This window comes from Gossypium hirsutum, chromosome A05 (genome assembly GCF_007990345.1).
Source record: "Gossypium hirsutum isolate 1008001.06 chromosome A05, Gossypium_hirsutum_v2.1, whole genome shotgun sequence".
Lineage (NCBI taxonomy): Eukaryota > Viridiplantae > Streptophyta > Magnoliopsida > Malvales > Malvaceae > Gossypium > Gossypium hirsutum.
In genome coordinates this window covers 11773226-11792362 of record NC_053428.1, presented here as the reverse complement: position 1 = coordinate 11792362, position 19137 = coordinate 11773226, and the positions used below count along the sequence as shown (strand labels likewise).

Below are 19137 nucleotides of genomic sequence, written 5' to 3'. Positions count from 1 at the left end.
AAAAAGTATGAGAGACTTATGACATATTTTATCCTTTAGATTAAAATATATATCGTTAGCATTGGTGCAATTAATAATGATGCTAACAAAGGCCGGCATTGATTAGATTTGATCCCCACCTATTTTAAATATAATTATTTCACTCATCCAGATATTCCCCATAACTTTCGTTTTCTTAATCAAAGGCTGAACAAGAATGCCTTGCTTATTGTTTATGGAGTAGTTAATAACTAATTAAAATAATTTTATCAAACATGATTAAAGGCCCCAGACCCCAGAGTGGTATAATATTAGTAGCGAAAAGACATTTGGAGGCTGGAGCCTCTATTTTCGGATATATGAATGAAATTTTGGCAATTAGATTCACATGCATCGTGCTCAGTGGGCTGGCACAGCGTACAATCAAGAGCCACTTATATGTTCTCTTTTTGCCACATATTACGTATTTGGGGGGAACATATCACCACCGTTTGAATTCTGATTTTGTATGTTTTGCTCTTTGTTTGTGTTGCGTCAAATAATATATTTTTCATTTTTAAAATTTTGACAATCTTATATTTAATAAACAGATCATATTTATTTCAGATTCATGTTTAATTCCATGTATATCTTATAATCTACCTTAAACATAACACCATATAAGGCATTAATATTTAATTTTATGCTTGAATAAACAAACGGGGGGGAAGGCAGAAACATATATTTTTTAATATATAATATCGGAAAGCAAAAAAAAAAAAACTACAGAAAGAAAAAAAAATCCGAAATTCACCGCTCCCCTGAACAATCCCTGTCGGTTTAAAAGTTTGAGCATCTCTTATATACAAAAACAACTCAAAATTCTGAATTGAAGAAGACCTAAAAGATGATCAAGAAACCGTCACTCCATTAGCAGAGGTGTTGAGTGAACTAAACCTTGAAGGTTTGGGGTGGAAATTGCGCCTCCTTTGAAGATCGATGTGGGTGGAAGAAGGTCTAATGATCTGCATCAGAAAGGCTTTGATCAAGCTTGATTTCGACGATGACGATGATACATTAGACATCATCAACATCATCGCCGCCTTCGACTGACGCTCCCTCTGTCTATTAACATGGGGCGTCGCCGTCGATTTGCTTGAAACTTTATCCGAATTCCTATGGAGGCTGCACCTGAAAGACCCAGGGTGATTGGTGGGAGAGCAAAGGCAGACCCGAGTTGAAGAATGCGACGACGAGCTCTTGCTTGCCATTGCAAACGATCCGTTTCTATTTCTTGAACGAACTTCTGTGGCCTTACGCTAAAAGAAATATTTAAGCTTGGCTTTCAAGTTTCAAGAAGCGGTGAAAGGGTGTTTCTTTAACCTATTGACGATGTTGATTTACCAAATAGACCTTTGTATTTATCTAATATTATGATATGATAAGATGGTGTTTTGGTCATTACGTGTGTGAATTGGTTAATGTCGATGTTAATTAATTTATGCAGTAAATTGAAGTTCGATTGTGGTCATCTTTAGCCATTTGATAACGAGTGTAGTGTAGTGTAGTAAATTACTAATTGCTTAGCTTTCAAGTCAGAGCCAAAGCCGAAAAGCCACGGTGACTATTGAATAATATGGGATTCGGTTTACAGTGGCGTAGCTGAAGGGGCCGGGGGCTTGGCCCAAAATTTCAAACTCTTTAGCATCTGTTAATAAAAAAGGGAATATTTCTATGTTTGGCCCCTCCAAAGTTTATGCTCTTTGGCACCTTTTAGCACGCCTAATATAAGAAAAAGTAATAATATTTTTCACATTTCACTTATTAATTTAATTTATTTTTCACATATCACTTATTAATGAAAACTTATTTTACGTTCTATACATAAAAAATTATTTATTTAACATAAAATTAGTTAAATCAGTAAATTTTTTTATTGCTGACCTAAAAAAGTATTTTTGTTATTAAAAATTATTCCCATATTAATATTTATATATTTTATTATAACAATGTATTATTATTAAAAAATAATTTGAATTGGACCAAATTAATTCAATTTTCTAAAACGAATAAGCCCATCATATGCTTGTCTGGCCCATTAAGGTGGGAAAGTCGAGGGAAATTACAAATTTGTGCCGTCATATTCTATGAGATTTATCTTTAGATGTTTTTGTTCTTTTGGAGAGCTTAAGACAATAGAGGAATTTTTGTTGCAAAATGTTGTGTATTGTTTTGATATAAGATTATAATTTAGTAGTATCACTATTTTTCTAATATCAATAATTTCAAGTATATTTTATAATTTATACTTTATGTTGATTATATATATAACAGATAAGATAAAACCCTACAATCTTACAAATAGCAAATATGGAAAGCCAAAACTTGGAGCAGAAGAAAATAGAGTACCCTAAATAATAAAAAGAGAAACAAGAATGTCAAATGAAGAAGAAAAATAAATTGTGTGTTTGGTTGGTTGTAATAGCCAACCAAATCCTGCGTGATTCGGTCGTTTCCCTTGATGGAATTTGATATTCAATGGAATTACTATTCAGGATTTATTTAACGTTTTCTATTCTGAGCTCTTCTTCGAAATGGCTCCTTCGATGCTCAAGAATAGACAAAAGTTTTATAAACACCCTTCAAGATTTCAGCCTTTCCAAATCAAATTTCAACGATATTCAGTACCACATTTCAGCAATATTCATTAGTACCAAAACCCAAACCAGAAAAAAAAATCGTGGATAGTTTTTATAAATTTATGATATTCTGGTGGTTTTTAAGAAATAAACAAATGAAAAAATAAATAAAAAAAGAGAGAGACAGAAAGAGGAGGACCACTTGGATGAAATTTTGGGATGTTCTAGGTTAGTGACATGGTGGAGGCAGGAGAAGGCCACGGCGACTATTGCTAAAATCTGAAAAAAGAAAATCTATAACTTTTGGGGCTTGGAGATGAAGGGTTCTATAATAATACTTGTGTTCTTGTGTCTTCTGTCACCTTCATTCCACAATCTGCAAATGAAGGTTACAGACTTGGGAAGATGGAGCTTTCTCTAATGCATGATCTCTTTTTGGGTTGAGGAAATAACCAGCCATCTCCTTAGATGTATCAAATCTGACCAAACAGTTTAATTTGTGTGAAGAATTTTTTTTTCTGTTCGAATTTGCGTGAAAAAATAATTATAATAAATATGTTGTTATGTAAAATATACGGTATATGTTTGCCTTTTTTTTTGTTTTAATTGAACGAAGGTCTTATTATATTATTTTAATATGAAACATTTTATAAATTTTAATGTATTCTTTTTTAAAATAACATTTTATGGTTATTAAATAATTTTTTAATATTTTATAATAAATCTATTACTAAATTAATTTTTTATAATTAGAATATTATTTTATAATAAAAGAGTCAAATTTATATATATTTTTATCTATCCCTTACACATTCCTTTCAGCACATTCAATCAACTAAATAATGTACTACTTTATTTCTCATTTATCACATTTCATTCAACTATACTATATAATAAAATTTTTTTGATGTTATATATTTTCATTTTATAATTTATGTTGGAATTTTATAACTACCTCTTCCAAAAAAGAAATAAAGATTTTTGCTGGAAACTTTTATATAAATTATATGCTTAGAAACATCAATTATATACAGCAATAATACTGTAAATACAGTTCATCAAGATTATAATACAAGTTGAGTAGTGGTTTTCAAGTCTCATAGTCGATTTGGGTCGTAATTATTGTTGAACAGAAAATAGCTAGAGAATCGAAATTACTATTTCATTTCTTTATCTTTACCAGAGATGTTAGACGCATAAAGCCAAAACAAATTAAAGCCTTAAGTTACTAAGGAGATTCGCACAATTATTTGGGTACAATTTCTTTTTTTGGAGGGAGGATTTTGACTCAATTTGACTTGTATTTTTATTTAATTAAATTTAATTATAAAATTCAATATATTAATACATTTTTTAATATTTATATATTTTAAATTGAAAGACAGATGTTTTGAGTCGAAATACTGATCTGGAACTATACAACCAACAGATATTTTGGGCTTCCAAACCAAATTCGGCCAAAAAAAAAAAAGGATTGATTTGTATATATATAAAGGTAGTGTTTGAGCATCAATTGATGATATATATGTTTCATACAGCACATTGTCAGATACGTCTTATCCTCAAATAATTAGGTTTCCCACTTTGGGTCTCTCTCATGCTTACTATGACTTTAATTTAATCTTGGACACAAAGCATATTAATTAGAAGATTAGGCTTTTGGTTTTGGACCTCCGCACTTTTCATAGCAGAATTAGCACCTTGTTTGCTTTTAAGCGCCATAGCTGGAGAACAATCAATGGATAATTTTATTTAGAAGCAGCCGAGGATTAATGAAGAAGCCAACGAACTTTGTCATCATTACAAATTTAGTATATTTTATACCTTGGAATGAAAGAAAAAGGAAACTAAAAGCACACAAAGCCATACTTTTTATATTTTTATTACTACATTAACATACTTTTTAACACCATACATTGGAATCTGCAGTAAAAATAAATAAATAAACAAATCATCTGTAAATTTCAAAAGTTCAACCCACATCCTTTAAGGAAAAGTTATACCCTATCAATCTGACTAAATCTTGGGTTCATGATTAACACATATTCAATAGGAAGAAAAAGAATCACACACAAATTAACCAAAATGAAGAGAGAAAGAGCGTTAATGTTTACCGATGGGATGGAAATTACTGATCAGTCATTGGCATCGGCGGCATCGATACGGAAAAGCCGACTGCAACTATAGACGGAGCAAAAAGCTTGCAGTGTCATCAACAACAATAGCACAATTGCAGCCAAGAACGTAAGGATCTGCCAAGAACCAAACACATAAGATTTCATCATGTTTTTAGCTTTGATGTTCCATCGTCCATTGTGATACTTGTTGACCTCTTCGATCGTCTTGTCGAGAAAAGGAACTTTGGTCAACCTGATTGACTTGCTCATCCCATTCCAAACATCTGCAGCTTCTCCATCGCTCTTCAAGTGATTCAAGATGATCCCTTTCTCCCTCAGCAGCTTCACGTCGTCTCCCGTGTCGATGATCCCATTCATCATCTCGGTGTAACGCGTGAAAACCAGCGGCCCCGATGCATTCGATGCTTCGTATGCCACTAAGTTCCTCAATATCACCTCGGTGTTGACATCTAAGCTGATGGTGGGGAGGTATAAAGTGAAAATCTTGGGATCAAACGTAATGGATGAGATGTTGCCTGTTGTGGGCAAAAAACGAACACCAGAATCTGAAAGCTCAGAAACTGAAGGAATCGTAATCTCTTCCACTAATGGTGGCTTGTCAGCACTCGATTCTTCATCTGATTTGGCGCCTTCACTATCTCCTCCATTGAAGAAAAGTTCCACAGGCTGTTTCAAGATAGAAAAACCTGGAAGTTTACTGAGGATCGTCCAAGGCAACTTGAATATGAGTTTGATTGGTTTTGAAGATAAAATCTTCTTGATGAGACGTATTGGACTCTTGTTTAGGTTTGATAACAGATTCCATATAGCGCATAGGACTTTCTGTACGTAACCAGGGTCCTGATCCTCTTCTCGTTTGCCTTTGTTGGTCTCATTTGGATCTTCAAGCTCGGATATCTCGGACGTCGTTCGAATTTGGAGTTTAGGCACGATCCTATCATATAAACATTCTAGCAAGTGAGATGCTTCGGAAAGATGGATCTTGGGCAATACCTTCATCATCTTGAAGGGGGAGAGCTCCTTGCATAGTCCAGTTATCATCGACAGCAATAGATCATCAGCTTGTTCAAGCGACGCGGATTGAACTTCCAGTATCTTTCTCAACACAAATAGAGGAATTTGATTCTCAAGCATCATTATATCTCTAAGGATTGCGTTATGGGCAGATTTCCGACCAGCATAATCAACCAAATGCGACATCCTTGAAGAAACCCTGGTAAGCAACTTACCTTCTTTCATGGCATAGATTTGAAGGAACTCGAGCAAGAAGGAAGCGTCAATGGCCACCATCCATCCCAGAGTTTCATTGTTGAAGTCTAGTAACTTATGGTAGCATGCTCGGATCTTGGGCGCTAGCCTCTTGAGTTGCTCAACAAGATCATCAAACTGGAGATTGTTGTGGACTAGAATATTTTTCTGGGTTCTTTTAGCAGCATCGATCTTATATCTCTCCATCTCGTACAGCTCAGGACGCCAATAATGGTAAGGACCAACGGCGACCAACTGTGGGGTGTATGAATCCGGATCACTAGAGAAAAGGGCTTTGGGGACATTGAAAATGCTGACGGGGATTTCATGGTCATCTTCAAGCTCTGCCTCCAGTGTTCGACGGATTTTAATCACCCATCGAGTCTCATCAAAGCTTGGAATAATAGTGGAGCTTGCAGACATAGTGTTTATAATTAGGTGTAAGCTTCTTCTTCTTCTTCTTCTTTTTTTCTTTTGGTACAATGGAAGTAAGGGGGTTGAGTGATAGACTTAAAAGAGAATGTCCCTTTTAATTTATAACAAGGAAAATGGTGCAAATTTATAAACAACCTTATCAATATCATTAGGTCTGGCACCAACTTTGGCTTCAGCTTTAGCTTCGTTTATGTTTCTTTATTATTTATTTATTTTTTGTATGAATTAAGAAAATGAAAAATGCTTTCCTCATGTTCTAATATACTTGATACTTTGTTCTCCAATACCATTCATTTGCGTATGCCTACGTCTTGATAGCAAATGATATGCATCTCAATTGTCAAAACATCTAATGAAATTATATCTGTGATAAAAAAAATACTAAAATAATAAATAATTTTATATTTGTTTAACAGGTTAATTGCAGCGAAAGTATCAAATCACCTCTAAATTTCGAAACTTTCCAATTAACTCATTTCGTCAGTCACTTCCTTAACTGTTCTATATCATGTTACTGTTTGGGTGCAACACATGTCTCCTGAAATATTATGTAATTTTATTATTTTTATTGCATAGTTTTAATTTTCATTTTATTTGTTTATAAATAAATATAAAAATAGATAATCTTTTTAATTTTACCAATTAAAAATAAATAAATATAAATATGTTCTTGATTAAGTACCGCAAATAAAATTTTATATTTCAGTTTATGTTTTAGATAATTATTTTATCTAAAACTTGATAATAAAAAATTTATTGACAAATAAATGAAAATAACATAAGTTTAAAATGTATTGGAGAAGTAATCCGGACGAATATTGTTATACATTTGCACAAAGTGAATAGACATTGAGATTCAGATGTAAGCTAAACTTAAATCCGAAATTGATAAGAGTGATGCTTGGACACCTTTGTCAAGTAACTAAAACGGAATGTCTAAGAAAATAAAAAAGTAAAGAGAATCATTTTTTTATTTGTTTATTTATATATATTATTTAATTTGAAGGTTCTTCTTTAAGGTTGTTCTCAGTATTCATCAAAGGAAATACATGCTGGAAACCAACAAGCTGCCTTCTTGATTTCAACTTCCTAACTACAAAAATTTATGTATCTTATAAACAAATAATTAACTTATGAAATTCAAAAGTAACTATCAAATTAAAATAATTAGCTTATAAATAGATAATTAGACTCATCTATATTCAGATGGAATTTTGAACGTATTTCTAGAGAAGAAAACTTAGAAGTTGACTTCATCACCAAAATAGCATTTAGAAGAAATGAAGGCTTACCGCTATTTGCAGAAAATTCATTAGATATTATTAGATAATTATATTTAATTTATCTGGTTTTTTATCAACAAAAAAAAAAGTAACTATCAAATTCAAATGCGTGTATTTGTTTTATTACAGAAGGAAACAAGAAATTTAAATATACCTAGTTTTTCCCCACTTGAGTCTGCTTTCATGGGTTAAACGTGCCTACTTTGCTTGCCTTTACTTTCTAACTTAAGCACACATTCTTTGAGTGAAACACTAAAGAATTATTAATTATTTATGTAATATATAAAATGAAATTGAAATATTTAGAATAAAAATAGAAAACAGTGAAAATAACTGGAACTGTTTTTGGAAAAATGAAAACAAGAGAAATAAATATAAATAATGGATATTATATAGTTTTATTTCTCTAACAAAAATAGTAATATAATCTTATAGTTAAAATGTATATTAGAGTTATGTTGCTCTTAATTTTTCAATGAAAATAAATGAAGTCCAATAATATTGGAGGGAAAACGAGTAATTATGGGTTTGGTCATTGGTGCGTGTAAACGTACGTGTAAATTGAAAGGTAAGTAAAAAAACAAAATAAAAAAATTGAAAGGTAAGTAAAAAACAAAAAAAAAATTTGAAAGGTAAGTATTGTCTGCTGCTGCTTTGGAGTTGACGTTTCAAAAGATAGGAGGGGCAGGTGGACTATAGTCAGCCACGCGTCTTACATGGAATTGAATTTACGATTTACAAACTTCATGAAAGACCTTTTTCACATGTGCATTCTATTGCTGCCTAGAAACCACTGCTTTGGGATAGGGCTTTCGAGTTTGGACCAAACAGTGATTTACACGTTAAGTGAAGCATCTGGATTTTGATTAATATAATACCGTGTAAAGTAAAAATAGGCATCAATCAATATATATATTACGGCTGCTCTAGGGAATTGAATTCCTAGTCTCTTATTTGTTTAACGCTTTGCAAGGGCTGTGGCATCTCTTGAGGGTTTCAATATAACAAAAATTAATTACAATCTTTTAATTATAAAGTTAGAGTTTAATTCTATAAAGTAAATTTTATGATCAGATAGCTTATGAAAAAAAAAATCTCACTAATATTCATGATAAATTCTTTATGTATCAATTTTGTTTATAAGTAAAAACGGAAAAAGTTAAAAGAATCTATATTAAAAATATTGGAATAATACCTGCTTAAATTATAAACATTTTTTTGGGTTAAATAGCAATAAGAGGGCCACGCCCTAATTTTAATAAAACCATAAAACCAGGCTGTTAGGATCCCGACCCATTTTGATGAAGAAACTGAGCAACCCTAAAATACTTAAAAAGCTTCATTTTTTAGTTTTTTAGGAAAAATATTAAAAAAACACTTGGAAACGAATATTCATCAAGGAAGGTTAATGCAGGATTTTGGAGAGCAATGATGGTTAAAGAAGCCGTGGAACTTATATGGAAGATTTTCGTGCTTCTGTTAGAAATTGGTTGATGATCAGCAACTTTAGATTTTCTTTCTGATAATATTGGTCAACTTTAGAAATTGTATGCAATGTGTTTGTGTTGGAGGTGTGTTGCCAAGGGGAGATTGTGGGATCTAGAGTTGAATTGTTTTATGCAGATACTGATGAGGTTAGGGTTTGAATGCAGCCATCCTTGATAGGGTTTTGTGGGTCCAAGGCTTAGACCTTTTTGGTGCCTTGTGCTTGTATTTGCAAGTAACTTTTTTGGAGCTTTGTACTCTCCTATGGTGCTTTCACTTCTATTAATAAAAAAATTAATTGCCAAGAAAGAAATAGTTATTTTATTAATAACACTTAAATAATTTGAAATTTATACATGAGATGATTTTTCCTACATTTTGATTTGCTAAATGTTTAATTAATGTATTAAGACATGATGAAAAAGAGTAATTGAATAAAATTATATAATATATTTATTTGTTTGTTTTCCAAGCATATTTTATATTCCAAAACAATTTTTTTTTTAGAATTTGAAATTAGATAATTACCTATTACAAATATGACAGAATTAAATTGTAATATATTTTTCTGTATTCAAAATACAGAAGCATTTAGAAATACATTTCTCGTGTTTACACCTATATTGTACAATCCCTTGAAAAGTATACCTCCAAAGTATTTCAGGGAAGGTTCTTTGCCCGGAGATGTTTGCAAACGTTTATTAAAAATTATTATTTTGGCTATATGGGTTATTTTAATTTTCACTTAAAAGAAGGATTATTAATTCGAAATAGGTTTTATAACTTGTATGGATATAAAGATATATAACTATCCATAAATATTATATATTAATGAAAGTTGTTTCATTCAGGAGCATGTTTAGATAATTGACCCATATAAGATATACTGTTTCATTCAATTCGAAAAAATAAATTGAATTTCGAGTTAATCGAATTAAATTATTCAAGTAAACTCGAAATAATATATTGGTGTAAATACTCCTTTAGTCCTTATTAATTTTGAAAATGAGCAAATTAGTATTTCTCTCAACAAAATTTACAAAAAAAAAATTCAAAATAATTTTTAAAATTCAAAATATTTATAAAAATTCTAAAATTTATATTATTTTAAAATTTTATAATAATTTAAAAAAATACTAAAGAATATATAAAGAAAATGATTTTTTTAAATTTTCTAAAATAATAATTTTGGGTCTAAATAAGTTAATTAATGATTCAAATTTATTATACTAAAATATCTTTTTTATTATTATCATGTTTTAAAAAAATTCAAATATATATGGTTTCAAATTTATGTGCTATAACATGAAAATAATTAAATTATAAAAATATTTTTATTTGACATGTTTAATTTTTTTAATTTAACTCAAATAATTTCACTCGATTCGATTCGACTTGAATTTGAAAAAAATTTAAATCGAATAATTAGAATAATAAAATAAACTTCATCAACTCAATTAACTCAAAAAAATTTACTCAATTCCATCAAACACTAATCCCTATATTTAACATGTGAGAAATGTAACTAAAGTAAGCAACTACGAAAGTAAAATGAAGAATAATAATTAAAAAGTAGTTAGGAGACAGTAATTCACTCATATTAAGCCACGTAAGAGTGAAACTTATCAAGTAAATAAAAATAATAATACCTTGGATGCCATTGACTTGACGTAAAGAAAATGCTAACAATTACCTTTTTTTTCCATAAAAACAGATTTGTATAATCTACTGCTAATATGCGCGTGGTCAATACCATTATTTTTCTCATGTGAATTAGATTAGTGTAGGTTCCTTGAATCTTTTCAGTTTTTTGGAAGTTCTTTCTTGTTCTTTATTCTTACGTGAGAGACACAGATATTAGAGAGTAGACTAAAATTTCATCACCCAAAAAACTTTACTAGACTACCTTTTTGGGCATGGGATGTTTCACTTTCTTCATGCAAATTACTGTTCTGCGTTGTTTTAAGTTCTTAGCCAACATTGCATATATACAGTAAAACAAATAACAGAGACTACGTGCCCAATAATTCATCGAAAGAAGTGGTCGTAAATTTCATTTGCAAACATTTAGATTGAATTTAAATCTAAAAATAATCATTGTTAGAAAGCTTGTTTTATCCAAATTATTTTAAAACTCTATAGTTGGCATACGTTAAAGAGGTAAGTACTTGATCGAGTCGAGTCGAATTAAGTCAAAAAAATTCGAGTTAATCGAGTTGACGAATTATATTTTAGCAACCGAACTTAATTTAAATTTTTTTGGAATTGAATCGAATCGAGTGAAAATTTTTCGAGTTAAGTTGAGTCGAGTTAACGAATCATATTATTTATACTCAATGTTCCGTTTACATAGACCGATTATTTAACTAGTAGATAAAGTACAAGATTATTTAACTACATAAACAATATAATTGTTTTAACTTTTAACTTAATGAGTAAATATTTATCAAAACAACTTAATTTTACCTTTTAACTTAATAGTTTTGACTTTTAATTTTTTTAAAAAATAAATATTTATCAAAACGACGTAGTTTTACCTTTTCTTATTCGGATTTTCAGATAATTCGAATACACAATTCATATTCGAATTAAACCAAAAATTTTAATTTTTTATTTGAATTATGATTAAGTCAAAATAACTCAAACTATTTAATTCAAAATTTAAAATTTTTATAGAATTTTTAAAATTAAATTAAATTTTACACGTACGTTGAAGTTCCATTTATGTAAAATATTTCGAAGTGTCATACAATAATGTTGAACACGTTTACTAGAGTTCGGCCTTGAAATTTGTCTTTCGAGATATCCAATTAATTAGGACTCTCCTTAAAAAAAGCAGAGAGAAAATACCATGCTTTTTCTTTTACTTTTTTTTTTCTCTTTCTTTCTGTGTGTTTGTGGACCGTGCTGAGCAGGTTGCGGCCCAAGTTTAATTTGTTTCTTTATTTACTTGTATACATAAACATTTTACTATTTAAAAATATTTTATTTATTTATGATTGATCTAAATTTAATCGGATGCAAATTCAATCTTAAAATTCGAAACATACATATAAAAAATACTATTATAATAGCATACTTTTAGATTGAATAAATTAATATATAGAAATTATATATTCTAATTATTATATAATTATATTAAAAGTAATCTGATCATATATGCAATTTTTTTATTTTTATGTTTCATCTTAAATAAATATGAAATATATCTATTAATATAAAATAAAAGTAATTATAATTATTTAATTAATAGTAATTTTTATATATGATATAAATAATTTGAACTATATTCTTTTTAAATATTTTATTATTATTGATGTTATAGTTATTATCATTTATTTAGACTTTAGCCCTATATTAAAATATACTTAATATTTTAAATAGATTATCATTTTTTTGATAGAGTTATGTGAATTAAAACTAAGATTTACTGTCATAAATAAATTAATTAATAATGCATTTTCATTAAGTAATATTTAGAGAAACTACGGGAAAAATAGCTTTTAATATTACTTGATAGGTTTTATTTACGATATTATAAATGAAAAAAAGGCTTTATTGATAAAATCTATATATAAAAATTATCTTGCTTTTTTTTTTTAATGATTGCCGTCAGCAACATTAATAAAAAAAAAAGTTGTGAGTTATGAATTCGACCAAAAGTTTTAAACAAAAAAAAAAGAATAAATATCTCAAAAGTCAAAATTAGAAATAAATATTGAGTTGAAAAGAGCAGACGAATTTCCGATAGGTTTAAATATTGGTATGAGTAATTAATTTTTTGATATTATGTGTTTTTTGAAGAATTAAATCTTAATGGGGATTAAACCCCGACCTTATGGTTAATTAGTACTGCTTAAACGAAACTTATAATTGGCGGCTGTTCTGACGTGGCATTTCTGATTGGATGCTTTAACACGCCGCGCGATGTCCCTCGCACAGAACTGAAACCCATTCTCTCTCTGTTTCGGTATGAATCACAAATTTCATTCGACTTCCCATTTTTAAACCCCAAAAGTTAAAGAAATAAAGTAATGTCATCAAGCTCAAGCACGTTGACTAGCGACGAGAAGTTCCGGCAGTCAGAGACGGCTGTCTCCGGCGATCTAACATCTCCAAACATGAATACGGAGGCCATCCCTTTCTCTTCTGGAAACCCTAGAATCGAAGAGACGCGTGGAGTTATGCATCTCTTCTCCAATGACACCGTATCCGCCCTTCCCGTAAGCTCTTCCGTTAAATTTTTATTTCATTTTTTGAGAAATCTCAGTCATTCTTTCTGTTGCGTGCAGAAGGATATTCCGTTTTTCATTTTCATTTTGCTGAAATTTCAACTAATTTAGTAGAGTTTGATGGAGTTACTGTTAATTCTGCAAATTGATATGATTTTATATGTTTATAGGTTGAAAGGAAACCTCTTGCATGTGTTCTAGGGGTGCCGAACCACATGACATACGCTGATTTCTGTCAGTTTTGTGCTTCATTTATCCATCACATATCGGAGATGAGAATTGTCAGGTAAAAAATGCTCTGACATATTTCAAAATTATATCATCCATTCTGAAATCGATAGTCAATGATTTACTATACTATAATGTTTGTAGTTGGCATAATATGCATTGATATGCCTTTGTTTAGACAATGCTTTTATAATTAGAGCTGATCTTGCACATTGACTGAGATTTTGAGTTTTTATTGCTGCCTTTGATGGTGATGATTAGGAATGATGGAATGGAGGATCGTTATAGTGTTTTGATAAGATTTGATAGTCAAGACTCCACAGATAAATTCTATCAACATTTTAACAACCGACAATTTAATTCACTTGAGGTAGGGCTTCTTTTTCTTGTTGGGAAAGTATAGTGTTGATTAAATTATCTATGTTTATTATGATGTCATTATTTATTGTTTTTTTAAACGACTTATTTTACTAATTTTGGGTTTATTTAGGAAGAACTTTGCCGTGTGCTTTTTACACTGGATGTGCAGTTTACAGGCTACACCGGTTCCCTTGACCATGTACAGTCTCCCCCAGCAAGTTCAACTGAGCAGCCTTCGTGTCCAGTTTGTCTAGGTACCTACATCAACTCTGATTTTAAAGTTATATTCCTTTTTCTCTTTATGGTACCCTTTTTCATTACTTCTTAATCGCAAAGTTATTGTAGATTAGACCAATATGATCAAATTTTTTGGAAAGAATAAAAAGAAATTGTTGAGAAGAATTGTGACTTTAACTGCGGGTTTTGTACATCCATTTTAAGGAATTTTTTATTTAAAGCAGCCAAGCCCTAGCCACAGGTGGACTAAAATAATAAGGAAAATTATGTAGTTCTCTTTCTGGCCTGTTTAATGGTCAACTGTATCCACTGTGCAAAGTAAAATTGTTAAGATTCAAATGGCATTGGTTAGACCTGAATTTTCTGCTGGATTGGCGGTAAGGAGATAATGTATTGGTCCTCTAGTTGAGTCATACCATATCAAACCAAGGTTGCTAATTCTGAATTTGTACTGATGTGCTAACCAGATCAAACCATTACACAATATCCTTCTGTTCTGCATCTTTCTAACAGGCTGCACCCCATATGCCACACAATACCCTCAATGATTTTCTCCTTGATGCTCCGTTTTCTTCTTCCATTAACCGTCTATTTGTTTGCTTTCTTTCTTGCATACTTCTCCTTAAGGCAGTTCTATGTCTCTAATCATCAGATTTAGTTTTCACTAGCTTAGTGCATATTCATGGGACAGGAAATTGTAGATGGCATCATATTCATCTCTTTTTTTTGCCTTCTGTTACAGAGAGATTAGACCAGGATGCTAGTGGGATCCTCACGACCATCTGTAATCATTCTTTCCATTGCTCCTGCATTTCAAAATGGACTGATTCTTCTTGTCCAGTAAGTGACTATGATTGTTTTTTTCTACTATTTAATCTTTTTCGGTCATTTGCGACCATACTGCTGTTGTATCTTATGGAAGTCATTTCATACACCTGCTCTTAATCTGGAGAAAACAATTGAAGTATATTGAATGTCAAATACTTTGTTGCAGGTATGCCGATATTGCCAGCAGCAGCCTGAAAAGTCAAAATGTTTCATCTGTCAGACTTCAGAGAACCTTTGGATTTGTGTCATCTGTGGTTTTGTTGGCTGTGGGAGGTAAAATTTTTCTTTTCTCTCATCAACGTTTTCTTATATTTGTTGCGCTGTTTCTTAGAAGCAAAATATTAATGTAGGTATAAAGGGGGGCATGCTATAATACATTGGAAAGAAACACAACACTGCTATTCTCTTGAACTGGAAACACAGCGTGTCTGGGATTATGCTGGTGATAATTATGTTCATCGTCTAATTCAATCCAAAACTGATGGCAAGCTAGTTGAATTGAATTCACACTGTCTGCATGCTAGTGATGGCTGCGGGAGCTGTCACTGTGTAGATTCTGGAGTTAATGAGGCTATGTTGACCTGTGAAGCTGAGGTTGGATTATATATATATATTTATTTATTTCACCTTTTGTTTTTGGTGCTTTTGTGTAATATTCTGGTCTTCTTTTACAGATTGTTAATGAATACAATGAACTACTTCGCACCCAACTTGAGAACCAAAAAGTGGTAAGCTTTTGCTTCCCTTGTTTAGTAACATTGAAAGAGTTACTCTTTAAGCTTACAGTTAATGCGAGCTTGATTTAATTATAGTATTTTGAGACTTTGCTTCAACAAGAAAATGAAGAAACTGAGAGGGCAATTGCTGATGCCGTTAACAAGACTGTTATGCAAAAGCGGCAGAAAATGCAGGCCAAGCTGGAAAGATGTGTGAAGGAAAAGAAATTTCTTGAGGATGTGAGTAATAAGCTCTTGACCTTAAGGTTATCCACAAATTTTTGGCTGGTTTCAAAAGTTATTTTCTTTAACACATTTATTAAGTACGAAATTTGCTGTTTCTGTCTGTAGCTCAACGAGAATCTTTTGAAAAACCAGGAGATATGGAAAGCAAAGCTGTTGGAAGTTGAAGAGAGGTATGGTTAGAGTAGCACTTTTTGTAGGTTACAGCAACAACTTTTTTGCATGCTGTTGTCTTTGACATGTTTTGATGTTATTAAACTGGAAGGGACCTTTGTAACTTCTCAATGAACTTTTGAAAAGTTATATCAGACATTTATTTCTGCTTATGTTAACACTTCAGATTTTTGCCATCAATTTGTCATTTACTGTATTTTTGGGTTGGATGTCTGTCCCTTTACAATCCATAATCACATAAATTGTAATGAGAATGTTGGAGATGGATGCTGTTCATCATTAGATGTTAATTTGACTGGCTGGACTTTTTTGGCATTTTACATTTTCTTGGTAAGCAAAGGATGTATTTGGGCAAATTCTCCTATCAACATCAATGAGAAAAGGGAAAGGTTTCAATTCACCATGTATGATGGTGATGAAATCAGTTAAAATACACTTTAGGTTTCTAATAACATGTTATGGTCCTAGAGGTATTGCTGGTACACAGTCCTGGTGTTAGAAAATCTTTTCATATGGATCTACAGAGGGAAACCTTGTGTTATGTGGTTTTGATAACTGTGGATGCTTGCAATTGTAACTTTTAACTACATGAAAACTGATTCTATATGGAAATGGTAATTTGATCTACAACTCAAACGCATAATGAACTATTACGGGTTAATGTGTTGTACTTTTTCTATTTGATTTAACGTTGAGGTTAAACTTTGTCAGGGAAAAGAAGGTTTTGAGGATGAAGGTTGATAAAATTCAGGCCTTGGAGGATCAGGTAAAGGGTTATTTGGATATTCAAACGGATTTAGTGCTCTGTTGTTAATTGTATAGTCAAGTTTTCTTTTCTGTATCTGTGTTATGCGCATTGCCAGGTATACTTAATTTACTTATTTATTAATATTCTGCGGACTATTTTTTCCACTGACTTTGCAGCTTCGAGAGTTGATGGCACAGCTTGAAGCAGCAGGGAAGGCAGTAGAGCAATCGTCAGTTTCTAATGAAAATGGACGATAACAGTGAACAAGCAGCAGGGATGGGTGAGGAACGAAAAAAGCTCCTTCCAGAAAAATAGTGCTTCTTGAAATTGGTTAAATCATGGGGTTCCCTTTTTTTGTTCCATCAGTAATGACTAAAGGAAAAAGAGAAAGTAATTAAAAGAATATATGTTATATAACATCTGTAGGATGCAAATTGATTGTAAAAAATCGGATATCTGAATTTTTTAATAGTTTAGATAACTTTGGGATTAGGATATTAAATATATCATGGGTTATGATAAATTTTTTTTGGATATCTGATATTCAAGTCCCTTGTAATTTCGATCCGCATGGTATAACATGTATTAGTATTGGTAAACATATGTTTTGCAGTGCCCGTAGCCTCTCCAAATTGGATCAACGTTTAGATTCACTTATTCTCTGGTTTGCTTGCCAAATCTTTAAATTAATGTTACTCAGTGGAGTAATATAAAGAAACAAGGATGGCGTGCACTATAATGTACATGATATATTTGTGTTGGATCACATTAGGTGGTGTTCAGTGGTGGATATTTGTCGCTTGATTTTTGGGGCCGTGAAGAAGATTAAACAAAAAGGGTATCATGGATCCACTCATCAGCAGCTTAAACATATGAATATAAAGATGAAACAGAAGAATACAAGTTACAAATCAAGAGATAAATAACAATGTAATTCTAATCTTTTTAGTTTTACAATGTCAAAAATAAATTAAAAACAAGAATATAAATATAAAAGATACAAGTTTAATTTGAGGCTATTAATTTTTTTTTGGTGAGACAAACAAAACTATAAGTAAATTACTTAATCATAAGAATAATCTGAATATTTGTTCCTATCAATTAGAGCACAAGCTGTCTCGGGTGGATCATCAAACACTTGCGAATCTCCTTTTTTGAGCAAAGCTTGTTTAGCTAAACAGTCCGCAACCTGATTTTGCTCCCGTTTGAGACTATTAATTTAATTTCATTTAGCATATAAACACACATAAATATGTATGCTCTATATGTTTTCAAAATTTTTGGAAGGCACTCGGTTCCCATTGCTTCCGGACAAGAATAAATAAAAGACCTCAAAGACTTTCTTGACAACAATAAATAGTAACTCGTTGCATAAAGAGTATATATCAAATATTACATTTTAGTCTGCTGGCACGTGAGTGTGGCACTAATTAATTTTATTGTTTTCATAAGTATTCATAAATTATAGTTTTTTTACATGGAGGGGGGGGGGATAATTTACACATATAGAGATGTCCCTTGGCATTGGCAGTTTATGGTGGTGGGGGTTTGTGTCAAGCGTAATTACAATTGTAGAGTTCCAGAGTTAGTGATTGAATATCAAAGATTCAAGGTAAAAAAGTACCAGTGGAAAGGGGTTTCCAAGAACTAGGCGTGGTCCTGAAACTCGAGCTTGCTCTTAGTTGACATAGGCAAAGCCCAGCATTCAGTTTTAAGGCACAAAACAGTACTGACAAGACCCGTCGTGGTCCGGGGGAGGTAAACCAAACCCACCTTTTTGGTTGACCACGTTTCAAATTTACCGTCAAAAAGTAAAAAAGACAGAAACATACCATTCTAGTGCAAAGGAAACATGGGTATATTCAGAAGTGGCTCATCAATGGTCCCAAACCAGGAAATTACAAAAGTTCGTAGCATCTCACATGATCTCACCACAAAAGTCAAGCCAAACCAACAGCGACTTCAATTTTACTTTACACTAAAATACACAGTTTCGATGTAAAAGAATCATAAAGATATCATAATAACATACTTTCTTTGTCTTCTTTCTTCTGGGGATTTTCTCACACACTTTCACTTCCTCTCTCTCTTAATTTCTTTCCCCAAAACCCGAAAGCTTTTTAAACATTAAAACTCCGTGGCAAGTGAAGAACGCTTAGTCCAATGAATATGATATTAGTGTTAA

General features: G+C 31.4%; 3 protein-coding genes across 4 annotated transcripts; 1 reads left to right on the top strand and 2 right to left on the bottom strand.

Moving 5' to 3' along the window:
- Positions 1-869: 869 nt before the first annotated feature.
- On the bottom strand, positions 870-1229 carry LOC121228854 (uncharacterized). Its single transcript, XM_041111860.1, has one exon. The coding sequence runs from the start codon at positions 1227-1229 to the stop codon at positions 870-872; it is 360 nt and encodes a 119-aa protein (XP_040967794.1).
- A 3234-nt stretch (positions 1230-4463) lies between these two features.
- On the bottom strand, positions 4464-6581 carry LOC107958439 (putative UPF0481 protein At3g02645). The gene has a single exon (XM_041113383.1). It carries the CDS (start codon positions 6404-6406, stop codon positions 4733-4735), a length of 1674 nt encoding a protein of 557 aa, XP_040969317.1. The 5' UTR covers positions 6407-6581; the 3' UTR covers positions 4464-4732.
- A 6511-nt stretch (positions 6582-13092) lies between these two features.
- Positions 13093-17551, top strand: LOC107958441 (BRAP2 RING ZnF UBP domain-containing protein 2). 2 transcript variants are annotated; one of them, XM_016894213.2, is made up of 12 exons: positions 13093-13409; positions 13589-13704; positions 13908-14016; positions 14137-14260; positions 14986-15083; positions 15238-15344; positions 15422-15665; positions 15746-15799; positions 15884-16027; positions 16139-16203; positions 16916-16970; positions 17129-17551. In XM_016894213.2, the coding sequence occupies exons 1-12, from the start codon at positions 13221-13223 to the stop codon at positions 17207-17209; spliced, it is 1386 nt and encodes a 461-aa protein (XP_016749702.1). In that variant the 5' UTR covers positions 13093-13220; the 3' UTR covers positions 17210-17551. The 2 variants fall into 2 exon arrangements, with proteins under 2 accessions (XP_016749702.1, XP_040969316.1); XM_041113382.1 differs by lacking the exon at positions 17129-17551 and having other exon boundaries at positions 15884-16053.
- The last annotated feature ends 1586 nt before the right edge of the window (positions 17552-19137 follow it).